This window comes from Alligator mississippiensis, chromosome 2 (genome assembly GCF_030867095.1).
Source record: "Alligator mississippiensis isolate rAllMis1 chromosome 2, rAllMis1, whole genome shotgun sequence".
NCBI lineage: Eukaryota > Metazoa > Chordata > Crocodylia > Alligatoridae > Alligator > Alligator mississippiensis.
The window spans coordinates 69,438,151-69,451,697 of NC_081825.1; the positions used below are offsets into that span (position 1 = coordinate 69,438,151).

Here is a 13,547-nt window from a genome sequence, read left to right on the forward strand (position 1 = left end):
AGTTCTTTTTCATTTCATATTCCATATTGATCTCCAATAGCACTACAACAGCTGTACTTGGAAGTTTCTTTATTATTGTATTGCTGTCATTTACTACATTTTCCTAGCAATTGTTGAATCATACCCAGGACTTACCACAAATGATATCCAGGGCACACAGAGTGATGTCTAGAAAACAATCAAATGGTTCTTTGTCAACATGTTTTTCAAGCTTCCGAACTAAAATATTGGCTTGTTCATTCATAACTTCTAGAAAATCAGCCAAGATTGTGAAGTGAAAAGTGGGTGTTATCATTTTTCTCCTGGAACGCCACTTATCTCCGGTGCTACAAAATACAGTTAGATATTACAACATAAGGGGAAAAAATATATCACAAAGGAAACAAAGTGTTTGTTGAGGTGTTCAGTAGATTATACATTTCCTAGCATGTAAGCATTTACAATTAGTACCATTATTAGTAAAGCTAAAGTTTACTTGCCAATAGCCTCTGTAGTCTGTGTCAGCACATCTAAATAAATGATAACCAAGAGCACTCCATTGACTTATGGCAGTGTTAGAGTTATGCTGTATCTGTGATGGTCTAGGAAACATGTAAGAGGCAAGATTTTTGTGGGTGATTATCTTTTATTAGACCAACTGCATGTTTGGGGTAGATTTAGATGAGCTTTTGAGTGCAAGGCACACTTCTAAATTTCTGAATACATGGAGCAACATCAACAGGGCAAGAATGAATGAAATTAAATGAAACAGATGTCATAATACTGCTTCCTGAAGAAATGCAAACAATACTGCTGCACTGAGCTAGCTCATCCTCCAGAATTCCCTACATCACTCCTGTGATCCCACCCAGCTCTATAGCCATGTGCCCTCTGGCAAACAAACTGCAGGAATGAGCCAGACCAAGACTAAAGCTGGCAGAAGCAATTTATGCCAGGAACAACTCACACACATTGTATTCTCTACAGCAGGAATGTCAAAGTTATGGACTGCAGAACCATGCCATCCTGCCTGCAGGGCTGGAAATTTGGCAGTGGGACAAGTGGTGGCAGCATTAATTGCCAAGGCTCCCAAAACAATGGCAATTACTATTTGTCTCACTGCCAAGTTTCTGACTCCAGACAGCCCTGTAGGCCAGATAAGGAGTGTGGAGTTGTGTCAACTGCCCCACAGGACTGCCCATTGGTCAGAAATTTGGCAGTGAAATAAGCAGCAATTGACAGCTACAGGAACCGCAGAAATTAATGTCACCACTGCTCATCCTGCTGCCAAATTTCCACCTCTTTAGGTAGCCCCACAGGCTAGTTAACACTGCTCCATGCTCTGGATCCAGCCCTCAGGGGTAGGAAATGTGGTGGCAAGACAAGTGAAAATTGACTTAGACTTTTTTTTTCCCCCTTACGGGCAGGAAGTGGAAGCAGGGGGGATAAGGTACTCACCTTTACTTAATATCCTACTGGGTAAAGAACTTACCTAAGAACAAGGAAATCTAGGTTCTAGACCACCTATACCTCAGAAGAATAACCTAATCACCAGACTACAGGCAGGATAATTAGGGACACCATCTCCTCCCCATGGAAACTGGACCACTAGACAGTCAAGAGCTCAAATTTCACTGGGCCACAGATAAAGCAAGTGAGAAGAAGCATGTTGTGTAGACTTCTGATGACTATGCAGCTTGTGATCAGGCTGGGGAAAGGAACTGAGTCTGATCGCTCAGTTCCCATCCCCAGCCCAATGATTGGGCTGGGGATGGGAAGTCAGCCCAAGTCTAGCAGCTGGGCTGACTTCCCATCCCCAGCCAGATCTAGCGCGGGGGATGGGGACTGAGCAATTGGGCTCAATTCCCTTCCCCAGTCCCAGGCGGCAGTACTGGCTTCCCTCCCTCATCTGGCAGGCACATAGGGGGCCTGCAGCCCCGATGTGTCTACCAAATGAGAGAGGCTGTTTCGAGCTTTCCCATTATAGCTAATGGGCCAAATGTCAAAACAGCATCGAACCAGCCTCACTGTTTTGACGAAGCAAAATGGAACAGCTGTTTCAAATTTAAATGAAATTCAAAACGAAACACTGTTCTGTCGTAACCTCGAAACTCAAGTTGAAACGGAACAGTGCCGTTTCACACAGCCCTAATAATTACCATATTTATTCAAGTACAAGATGAGGTGTGTCCCCCCCCATCAGCATGGGCAGGGAAAAGTCACTCGTCTTACATTCGATTACAAGGAAACCTCATTAAATACACTATCATTAAACTGCTGCCAAAAGCAGCATGTGCTCAGTAATGTAGATCAACTATGAACCTGATTAAACGCAGCCAACACTGAGTACAACTATAAAACACATTGCCCATATTGGGCAAAGATGCTGATGGAAACCTTTTATTTTTTGTGCGCAGCCCTTAAAAAAAAAAAAAAAAAAGGGCGGCTGTTCCCCCAGGAAGGAACTGTCACAACCCAAAGTTGTGATTTTTTGTTTGTGTGTGCTTCAGCATTGCTAAATTATTTTCCCACTAAATTGCAGCTTCCTTGCATGGTGGACTTTTCTGATGCAGAAGAGAACCCCGGTGCAATGGAGTATTCCCGCCAAATTTGTAGCTTTCTTTGCATAGTGCATTTCTTTTGCATCTCAGAAATGCACGGTGCAAAGGAGTTCTCGCCATTTGTATGAAGATTCGTGCCACATTATTGGTCAATTCTAATACATGCACACGTGGCGGCTAGCGATTGGCTTGCTAGCCGTATAAAGAGCTTGGGTGGTTTCCGCCCAAGTTGGAGGACTCCACGAACACCAGGAGGAGGAGACTTCGCGCTGTGTGAAGATCTCTAAGCGCTGCGGATCCTTACGGACCCAACGCATTTCTTAAGAAGGCAACAGAGGTCTATACAGCCTCTAGCCTCTCCCCATCGCCGATAAATTCCTAGACGTATCCCTTCCTGCATATTGAAGATACGAACCCACGGAGATTTAACAACTCCAGGGGCCAGAGAACCGAACTGAACCCACGGAGCTTCGACAACTCCGTGGGAAAGAAATTACCGAACCCGCGGAGCCTTAACAGCTCCGGGGCCAGAGAACTGAATTTGTCGTAGTCCTCCAACAAGGATTTAAGCGGAGCTGCACCTGGAAACTGTCCAGCCTACACCGCGACCATCTTGGGTGTAAGTAAATAATCTTTAAATCAACCATTACGCCTCCGTGACTAATTCTAGCTCGCCCCCGGTCTTCTCCGACCCCGCGTGCCCGGGCTGCTGGCCACAGCCCGCATGCGCAAAGATGGGCCCAGCTCGCCCCCGGCCCGCACAGGAACAAGCACTGGATTTGGAAGTACAATACTAGGCCAGCACTTAGAAAGACCAGAACAAGTTCTGACATCCTTCCCTAGTGCCAGAAATGTACAAACCTACTTTTTTGGGGGTGGCATCCTACATACAAGCCTCAGGCCTGATGAAAGACTTTGAGTTCAGATGCCCCCCCAGTCTTACTTGCTCTTAGCCGAAAGGCTGAGGAGCAACTAAGGGAAAGGTGTGAAAGCAGTCCCTCATTGCCACAAAAGTATTGGCACCTAGAATAGATTAATGTAGCCCATCTAAATTAGCCAAATGGTAGCGACTCCTCAGAGAGTAGTAATCAATGGCTTGATATCTAGTTGACAGCTGGTATCAAGTTGAGTGCCCCAGGGGTCGGTCCTGGGGCTGGTTTTGTTCAATGTTTTTATCAACAACTTGGAAGATGACAGAGAGTGCACCCTCAGAAAATCTGCAGATGACTCTAAGCTGTGGGAAGTAATAGATACGCTGGAAGGTAGAGCTAGGATTCAGCGTGACCTAGACAAATTGAAGGATTGGGCCAAAAGGAATCTCATGAGGTTCAACAAGGACAAGTGCAAAGTCCTGCACTTAGGATGGAACAATCCCATGCACCAGTACAGGCTGGGGGCTGACTGGCTGGGCAGCAGCTCTGCAGAAAAGGACCTGGGGGTTACAGTGGACAATAAGCTGAATATGAGCCAGTAGTGTGTCCTTGTTGCCAAGAAGGCTAATGGCATACTGGGCTGCATTGGTAGGTGTGTTGGCAGTAGGTTCAGGGAACTGATTATTCCCCTCTATTCAGCATAGGTGAGGCCACATCTGGGGTACAGTGTTCAGTTTTGGGCCCCCACTACAGAAAGGACATGGACAAATTGGAGAGAGTCCAGTGGAGGGTGACAAAAACAGTGAGGGGGCTGGGGGACATGACCATGGGTGACTGGTACCATCTGAGTTGGGGGGGGCACATGCCTCCCTGGTGACCAGTCGGCTACTGGGGAGGGGGGTGGGGTCCCCTGCAACTGATCGCACACACCTGAAAGTGGCTGCGGAGCTCCCAGAAGCGGCTGCAGCTGCTTCAATCACTGCTTCATTCCAGCTGATGCTCACAGGGGGGGCACCAGTGCTCCCGCCTGTCCCCCTGCCCATCGCCTAAGCGGGGAGTGCAGTCTGACACGTGCACCCCCTATACACTGCCACTGGACATGACTTATGAGGAAAGACTGAGGTAACTGGGCTTATTTAGTTTAATGAAGAAGAGACTGAAAGGGGACTTAATAGTAGCCTTCAACTACCTGAAGGGGGTTCAAAAGAAAATGGAGCTAGGCTGTTCTCAGGGGTGGCAGATGACAGAACAAGAAGCAACAGTCTCAACTTGCAACAAGGGATGGTTACGTTAGGTTATATATTAGGAATAATTTTCTCACTAGGAGGGTAGTAAAACACTGGAACTGGAACAGGTTACCCAGAGAGGTGGTGGAAGCTCCATCCATGGAGGTTTTCAAAACCCGGCTAGACAAAGCTTTGGCTGGAATGATCTACTTGAGGAGGGTCCTGCTTTGTGCAAGGAGTTGGACTAGATGAGGTCCCTTTCACCCCTAACTTTCTATGATTCTATAAGTGGGCAGCTAATTAGCATGTGGATCCTGGGGAGGGGGGTAGCAGCTGGTATCTAGAGTACATACACATACAGGTCAGCACTGCTCAATGGCGTCACCATGGTTTCAAACACTGTTCAATCTGGTGAGGCCCAGCTCAATGAACTGTGCAGCACTTCAATAAAGGTAATATTCATCAATTCTGGATGAACTAAGTCTATGGGTACTATGTTCAAATTACTATAGCTATGTTTAGTTTTCAAGGTCAGTGTTTTCAAATTTGCTTCTCATTTCCATGTTCTCAGGGAGGGCAGGGTTTGACAGTAAGGAGGTTAGGCAAGTACAAAACTGGGTGCAAGCAGAGTCCTCCAAGTTTATTTTCCCTTCTGTACCAGTGGAAGAGGGCAAATTCAAGGCAAACTGACATAATTAGCTTCTATTCCTGGAAAATTCTTAAGTTCCCAAATATAAAATCTAGTCATTGGGACTCATCTTGTAATCAGGGTTGTCTTACATTTGAATCAATATGGTACTTTTAAATACCTTGCAAGTACCTGCTGTAGGTAAGGTTCATTTATGCCGCATATGGACAAATATACCTAAATATACCTCATTGAGCTAAATACACCGAATTTGATGGAAATAAGTGAATTTGTCTCACAGTTATAAGTGAATAAGCTTATTTATGAAATAGAATGTGTTAATGTTAGAACATACTGGCCCATCACAGTCTATGAATGTATGCACTTTTCAGAAACTGGTGTTTTTCCTATGTACTGGTGTTAGCTACCTAGTGGTAGGAGGCATGCCTCATGCTGCACTGCAAGCCATATGTGGGCCTGGTCCTGTTCTTTGCACAGATGTACTTTGCACTCTGCTTTGTAGTAATTATAAACCAGTCTCTTCCTATTGATTTGCAATACTCAATGCGCATAGACTATATTCAGTCTGGCTATGAACTCTCACTGATAAAATATATTAAAATGTGTGGTTTGGAAGTCTGTCTAGTGCTTTTCAGTGGTATCTGTCCTAGGAGTATAGTTGTGAATTACTTCCACTGTTCAAGGCAGAAGTGTGTATACAAACTGTGCAGAATGCCAAGTTTTGCTCTTTGAGGTACATGGAGTTGGGGATGATCATAGCTGATGTCTAGATCAATAAGACTGTAAGTGCCATTTGGATTTGTATTACATTTTGAAGAGCTATACTTGGAAGATAGTCTTCTTTGAATAGTTAAAAGTAGTTGATATCTGTGAAAACTTGAGTTCTGTACTTGCAAGCATGGCCTCAAAGTCCTACCTGTATCCCTTGCAAAGCATGAACTCATATTCTTTTCCATGTCCTGAGAAGAGCTATACTGAAGGAAATGTGAGTTAATACCTGCACAGGTTATAATATAGATACTCAAAATTAGTCTATTATGCTCCTCATTTGCAAAGAAAAAGATCTAAGATATTATAGTTTACATTAACAGTATAAGATGTATTATAAACTTAAGTATCAAACTACACATAACTTTGGAATACCTTGTTAGAAGTCCTGTGCCAAGCCATGGATGTAGAAATTTGTAAGTATAGGATTTGTCTATATTCTTCAAACTGTTCAAAATAACCTGCCAGTAGAGAAAAAGATTGGGGGAGGAATATCTTTTAGAAGATGTAGGATTACTGCCTATCACCTCAACTAATATTGTCTTGTTATATTCTTGCTTATTTGTCTATCTGTGTCTAATAAAAAATCATGTGTTTTCTGGGGGATGAGCCATCTTTTTATTCTGTGCTTGTACATTTCCTAACACAGTGGGGCTTGATCCATAACTTGGTGCCTAAAAACAGAGAATCAAGATTTACATTTATCCCCAAAGAAACAAAAACCATTTAGGACTACCCTGCATGCTCCATCAACCTGTAAATCCTACAGGACACTGTTCCTCAGTTTTACTGGATGTGTCTACACATTGCCAGCGACATAGCGATGCGCTACATTGCCATACAGCAAGCTATGGTGATGTAATGATCACATGTGTCTACGTGATCACTAGCTATGTTTCTGTAATGGCAAGCTGCCCATTTATAGTGCACAGCTATGGCAACATAGCGGGGAAATCTAAGCATGTGCTGCCCGTACGGTGTAGAATGGGGGGGCACAAGAATAAACTCCAGTTTATTGCTCCCAGGCACACCATTTGAATGTAAGCCTGGGAGCAATAAACTCCGGTGCAAAAGCTGCAGAGTTTATCCATGTATAGCATGGTGAGATGGGTTGGAACAGCACCTGCTGGCAGGGGGCCCTGGGGGTCAGCCTGCTAGCCCAGGGCTGTTCCCCCCAGCTCAATATGCTGTGGAGGGGTGGCTAGGACACAAGGGAGTTTCAGTGTGGGGCTAGCTGGCAGGCAGCCCCACAATGAAGCACCATCATGCCCCAGCCAGCCCTTCCTTCCAGCACCTACACGTGCACTACTACAGTTTTTTACTCCATAAATTTGTTTATTCCAGCCTAATAGGGGTACATGTGTAGACGCCGAGATGTTGACTGTGCAGCTAATTAGTCAACCGCGCAATAGTCCTGTAGACGTGCCCACTGGATAGTTTTTCAATACACCTGAACACAGGGAGTGACCAGCATGAAGTGTAAAATCTCACCCCAACTAGCAGGTTTAGTCACTGGTAACAGTGCTGTCATTGTAAACACACGCAGCAAACTTTAGGACAAGTCAGCAGAAGCTTGGTTTATTAGAGAATGCATTCTGGACAGACTCATATGCAATTGGAGAATTGTGAAGAGGTCTGACCTCGTACAACAGGTGAGGTGAGTTCATATAGAAAATATGACATCATAAGCATAGCTGTGATATAACCAATCAGCATTTGCCATGACTTTGTTAGTAAAGCGTATGTCTTATTTTATGATTATGTTAGCAAAAATTTTTCTATCTCTTGTCTAGCTAGCAACCTTAGGGTTCACAGCAACCATTTTGGGCTGACTCAGCAGGCTGGTTTGTGGTTATTTTTGTGCTAAGCTTTTGTTTTTTATTAGACCAGGGCAGGATGGTCCCAGTCTTGTGTTAGTCTTGTGGTTCTGGGTCATGCCCTTTTGACTTCCTCATAGCCAAGCTGGGTATATGTTTTTTTTATTTATTCTTACATATAATGGAGATTCAACTCCATTTTTCCCGTCTTCCACAGTGCTATCTAACCAGATTTTTTCAATGTTAACTATGCACTCTACAGATTAAACAACATAAATTTCCAATTTCCAAACTTCCAATTATGGACTGACTCATGTTTAGTAACATCACCAGATATGCCCACAATCACAGATTCAAAGAGGAGTAAGCAAACTCACCTCCACAGTATCAGGATGATATAAGAGCACACAAGGCAGTGGTCCTATCCAAAGTTTTAACAGTGGTTGATTTCTGTTTTCTTCACAGCATTGCATCATCTTTTCAAAGAAAACTGGAAAGTAACAGAAATAGAACTTCTGTCATTACTGCAGCTGGAGCTTTGGTATTGTATCAAAGCACACATCTTTTAAACTTTTATTAGCAAGGAACTTAGTCATCCCAACCAAATTGATGACTTTCCTATAATAGGCTTTCTACAGATACATCTGAGCTCCTGACCCCCAACAGATACATCAGAGCTTCTGGAGGGGCTGGATGTGTTCAAATCAGCAGATCCAGATGCTCTCCAACCCAGGGTGTTGAGGGAATTGGCAGGGGTTATTGTGGGGCCCCTGGCACAGCTTTATGAGCACTCGTGGTGCTCTGGCCAGGTGCCAGATGACTGGAAGAAAGCCAATGTGGTCCCCATCTTCAAAAAAGGGAAGAGGGAGGACCCAGGCAACTATAGGTCCATTAGTCTTACTTCAATCCTGGGGAAACTCTTTGAGAAGATCATCAAGGAGTACATCTGTGATGGGCCAGCAGCAGGGATGATGCTCAAGGGCAACCAGCACGGTTTCATTAGGGGCAGGTCCTGCCAGACCAACCTGATTGCCTTCTACAATCAGATTACAAAAGCATTGGACACAGGTGTCGCGGTAGATGAAGTCTTTCTGAACTTCAGCAAGGCCTTTGACACTGTCTCCCACCATTCTCATCAAAAAACTAGATGACTATGACATTGATGCCTACACAGTCAGATGGACTGCTAATTGGCTGAAGGGTGGTACTCAGAGGGTAGTGGTGGATGGGTTTTTTTCGACCTGGAGGGAAGTGGGTAGTGGAGTCCCTCAGGACGGTCCTTGGGCCCTCACTGTTCAATTTCTTTATTAGTGACCTGGGCAACGGGTTAAAAAGCAGCCTGTTTAAATTTGCTGATGATACCAAGATTTGGGGTGAGGTGGGCACGCTAGTAGGGAAGGACAGATTACAGCAGGACCTGGACAGGTTACAGGGGTAGGCTAACAAAAATAGGATGGGTTTCAATACTGACAAGTGCAGGGTGCTGCACTTGGGCAGTAGAAACCAGCAGCACGCTTACAAGCTGAAAAACTCCCTTCTCAAGAGCACGGTGGCAGAAAGAGATCTTGGCGTCATTACTGACTCCAAGATGAACATGGGCTGACAATGAGAGAACAAGGTCAGTAGGGCTAACTGTACCTTGTCCTGCATCCACAGATGCATCTCAACCAGGGCCAAGGAGGTGATCCTCCTCCTCTAAGCGGCACTGGTCAGGCCACAGTTGGAGTACTGTGTTCAGTTCTGGGCGCCGCACTTCAGGAGGGATGTGGACAGCATTGAGAGGGTCCAGAGGAGGGCCACCCGCATGATCCAGGGACAGCAGGGCAGACCCTACGAGGAGAGGCTACAGGACCTTAACCCATTCAGCCTTCACAAGAGAAGGCTGAGGGTGGACCTGGTGGCCGTTTATAAACTCACTAGGGGGGACCTAGCAGGGTTTGGGGGAGACCCTGTTCCCCCTCGCGCCCCCCACGGTAACAAGGAATAATGGGCACAAATTGTTAGAGAGTAGGTTTAGACTAGACATCTGAAGACACTACTTCACAGTCAGGGCGGCTAGGATCTGGAACCAACTTCCAAGGGAAGTGATGATGGCTCCTACCCTGGGGGTCTTTAAGAGGATGCTTGACGTCTACCTGGCTGGGGTAATTTGAGCCCGATTTTCTTTCCTGCCCAGGGCAGGGGGTCGGACTTGATGATCTACAAGGTCCCTTCTGACCCTGCTTCTATGAATCTACAGACAAAGAGACAGCACTCAACTTCCAACAGAAATAGATGGGACAAGTAATAAAATAAAATAAAGGAAGAATATTTATCCATATTTTATCTATGGGTAACACAGGAACACAGAGATTATGTGACTAATCAATATACTTAATCAAGGATGTATTCAGCAAAACTACCGGCTGCATTGACCATGTCTCCATCCTCATAGTAATGACTTTTCTGACCAACACCACTGATAACAGATGGAAGGAAAACCTTAGGTGGTAAAGGATCATCTACTAAGCACTAAATATTCCATGTTAGTTACAAGACCTTAATTGAGTCCATTTGAGAGAGCAAGTGGAAAGTCTGAGATAAAAGCTTAAGCACCTTTGTTACAAAAAAAATTCCATGGCAATATTAGAACATAAGAATAGCTAAAGGACTCATATTAGTCTCTATAAACAGCACTCAGAGCGGAATATTTGTGTTCTCCCAGTCATAATTTGTACTGTGCTCACATCTTGGTCCAGATCTTGCTCTCACTAAAGTTAATGAAAGGTTTCTGACACACTGTTTTTCTCAGATTAGTTCTGAGTCACAACACATGATAGCATAATGATGCTTGTCTTGAGAATGCTTGTGTGTTTCCATTTGGGGACACAAACGGGTGCCATGTCTGTATGTAAGTCAATGATAGAATCTGATCTTTTGTCTTTATAGTATTGTCTTCCTCATTACAACCACCTTTATACTCTGCATCAAACTAAAAGAAACTTTTTTCTGACTTCCACTAATCATGGATAACTTACCAAAGAGAGAAATTAGGTTTAGGGCTCAAAAATAAAACACAAACAACAATGGTGTTTGCACAAGTATTCACAAACATCATGAGCATATTGACAGTTTCATTTTATCATCAGAGATTAAAATTGCAGAAACTCATGACCTTGTGTGTAGGAATGTTCCAGTTCTGAGCTAATATTGCACACTCTCATACAGTTTCTTCTGAAACAACTCTTGGGCACATAAGCAGCTCAGCCAATCATGCAATACCCAAAACAGTGTACACAGCTCCTTCGTCATAGAATCTTTTGGGAAAACAGCTATCTAGACAATTATTTTCAAGTGCACTGCCTAGGAGGGTGGACCCTGGAGGTCTAATTTTACTTGTTGTGCTGTCTTGTAAATGCACATCTTTACTGATATGTATGGCAACAAAGCCTGTGAACAGTTAACAATGCAACTGTACCACTTTGGAGCTATAATAATAACCGCTAACAGTTTTTTTCTGCTTATAAAATGCCAAAAAGTAAAGATGAAAGTATACTTTATTTGTCCAAGGTCAAGAGGTTATATACACAAAATAAGCAGCTGTATTCCAACTGGTAACAGAAGAACAGAGAGTTGATATGCGACCAGCTGCTGCATAGGAAGTGTATAGCAGAACTGCCTGGTGCATTCCCACTCCTCTGATAACACTCCAGTCCACCAAAGGGGCTGAGAACCAGGGTTTAAATTACAAGGAAGCTAGAGGGGGATGCCCGCCCCCCGATATGAGATGAAATCTCCCCTGTAAGATTTGAAAATCCTAACCGGGGGGGGGGGTCTCCCATTTTATTACGGCATCATGACAGGCAGCCCAAATTTTTTGCAGAAAGCCCCCCGCCCACCCAGCAAGAGTCAACGTGTAATTTGAACCCTGCTGAGAACCACTGACCTAGAATAACAGAGGGGCAATCTGCTGTTGTAAAGGATTATTTTTCAAGAGGACAAAGCTTGGGTATTGTGCAGCACACTGGGGCACTTCAGTAGAGAGCAAAATCCAGCCAGGCAGTATGACCTTGACCTCACTGTTTAAACAGACAGAACATCCACAACCACTGGCTGACAGTTGTGGCTCAGAGAGTTGGGCTCATGTAGTCTGGAGAAGAGAAGACTGAGCAGAGGGGGGATTTAATAGCAGCCTTCAGGTACCTGAACGGTGGTTACAGAGAAGATGGAGCTACACTGTTCTCAGTGGTGGCAGATGAGAGAACAAGGAGCAATGTTTCAAGTTCCAGCAAGGGTAGGTTAGATATTAGGAAAAAAACTCTCGCTAGGAAGATAGTAAAGAACAGGTTACTCAAAGAAGTTGTGGACTCTCCATCCTTGGAGGCTTTTAAGACCCCAGTAGACAAAGCCCTGGCTGAGACGATCTAGTTGGGGCAGGGGTAGGCAAAATACAGCCTGTGGGCCGGATGCAGCCTGCCAGGCCATTCTATCCAGCCCACGGGGCCCCTAAAAAATTTAGAAAATTAATATTTATCTGCCCCTGGCTGCCTGTCATGCCGCCCTCAATGGCTTGCCAAAACTCAGTAAGTGTCCCTCTGCCCAAAATAATTGCCCGCCCCTGAGTTGGGGACTAGATGTCCCTCCCAACCCTCACTTTCTGTGAGTCTATGACTGGGAGCCAGACTGTTATCCTATGCAGGCCCAATGGCTAGAAAGAGGGTAAGCAGCCATGAATCTGCCTTAGTTGGAAACTCTGGCAGACCCAGGAGGGAGCGCACAGTAAGCAAGGATGGATCATGGGTTTTGAAGAGGAGGTGCTGTCATGAGCTGGCCCTTTGGCCTCAGGGGTTGGCACGGTGTGGCAGGCAGGACGAGCTGCCCACCCACTCTGGCAGAGGAGCCAGGCAGCTCGGCCGGACCCTCAGCCCCATGGGGTGGCAGGAGCGGAGGAGGAATGGAAGTGCGGGCAACACTCGCTATGCCCCCTCCTCCTCCCCACCTGCCTGGGCCAGTGCATCTATTAAAGACCTTGGGTCCTGGCAGAGGGACCAGGCAGGGACAAGCCGGACCCTGCTCTTACCGCTTATCTCCTCCCACCTGCCTCATCAGCTCCCACCCCGCCCCCTTCACAGGATGCGGGGGCCGGGGCAGCCTGCTCCAGCATCGTGATGGGGCCCGATCCGCGGCGCCGGCTCCAGCCGCCTCCACCCCGGTGCGCTGTGCCCACGGCTCCTACCTACCTTCCCCCTTGGGCTCGAAGAGCAGCGCGTTGCCCAGCAGCGGGTAGCAGGGGCTGATCCCCGGCACCGCCCGCAGCTGCCGCCACCTGCCCAGGGCCGCGGCCAGCGGGCGCAGGACAGAGGCTGCCCCCAGCGCCACGAGCAGGGCGCCCGCCGCCGCCGCCGCCCAGTACAGCAGCCGCGCGCCCCCTGCCGCCTCCGCCACCGCCAGCCCCGAGCCCATGGCCGCTGCCATCTGCCCCCCCGACCCGACAGCCCGCTGTTGTGCGCCGGGCTGTGCCCGGGGGCGGGGCGGGGCGGGGCGGGGGCCCACAAGCCCGGCAGCGCCGCTCCGCCCGCAGCAGGCCCGCCCTCCGCTGGGGACGCACAAGCAGGGGCGGTGGCTCCTCTCGGTGCAGGTGCCTGCGCTGTCGCACGGCAGGAGCGAGGTCGGGGTTAGTCAAGCAACTTTCTTCA

The 13,547-nt window shown here is 46.5% G+C and overlaps 1 protein-coding gene across 1 annotated transcript in view; it reads right to left on the reverse strand.

The window, feature by feature from the left end:
- Positions 1-13,344, reverse strand: part of LOC102570586 (cytochrome P450 4V2) — a 39,146-nt gene extending 25,802 nt beyond the window's left edge. The window contains exons 1-4 of the mRNA XM_059721810.1: positions 13,092-13,344; positions 8,250-8,362; positions 6,431-6,516; positions 136-326 (exon numbers count right to left, since the gene is read on the reverse strand). Of these exons, the coding sequence (XP_059577793.1) occupies positions 136-326; positions 6,431-6,516; positions 8,250-8,362; positions 13,092-13,326 (625 nt within the window). The 5' untranslated portion in view covers positions 13,327-13,344. The remainder of the gene's footprint in view (positions 1-135; positions 327-6,430; positions 6,517-8,249; positions 8,363-13,091) is intronic.
- Positions 13,345-13,547: the final 203 nt, after the last annotated feature.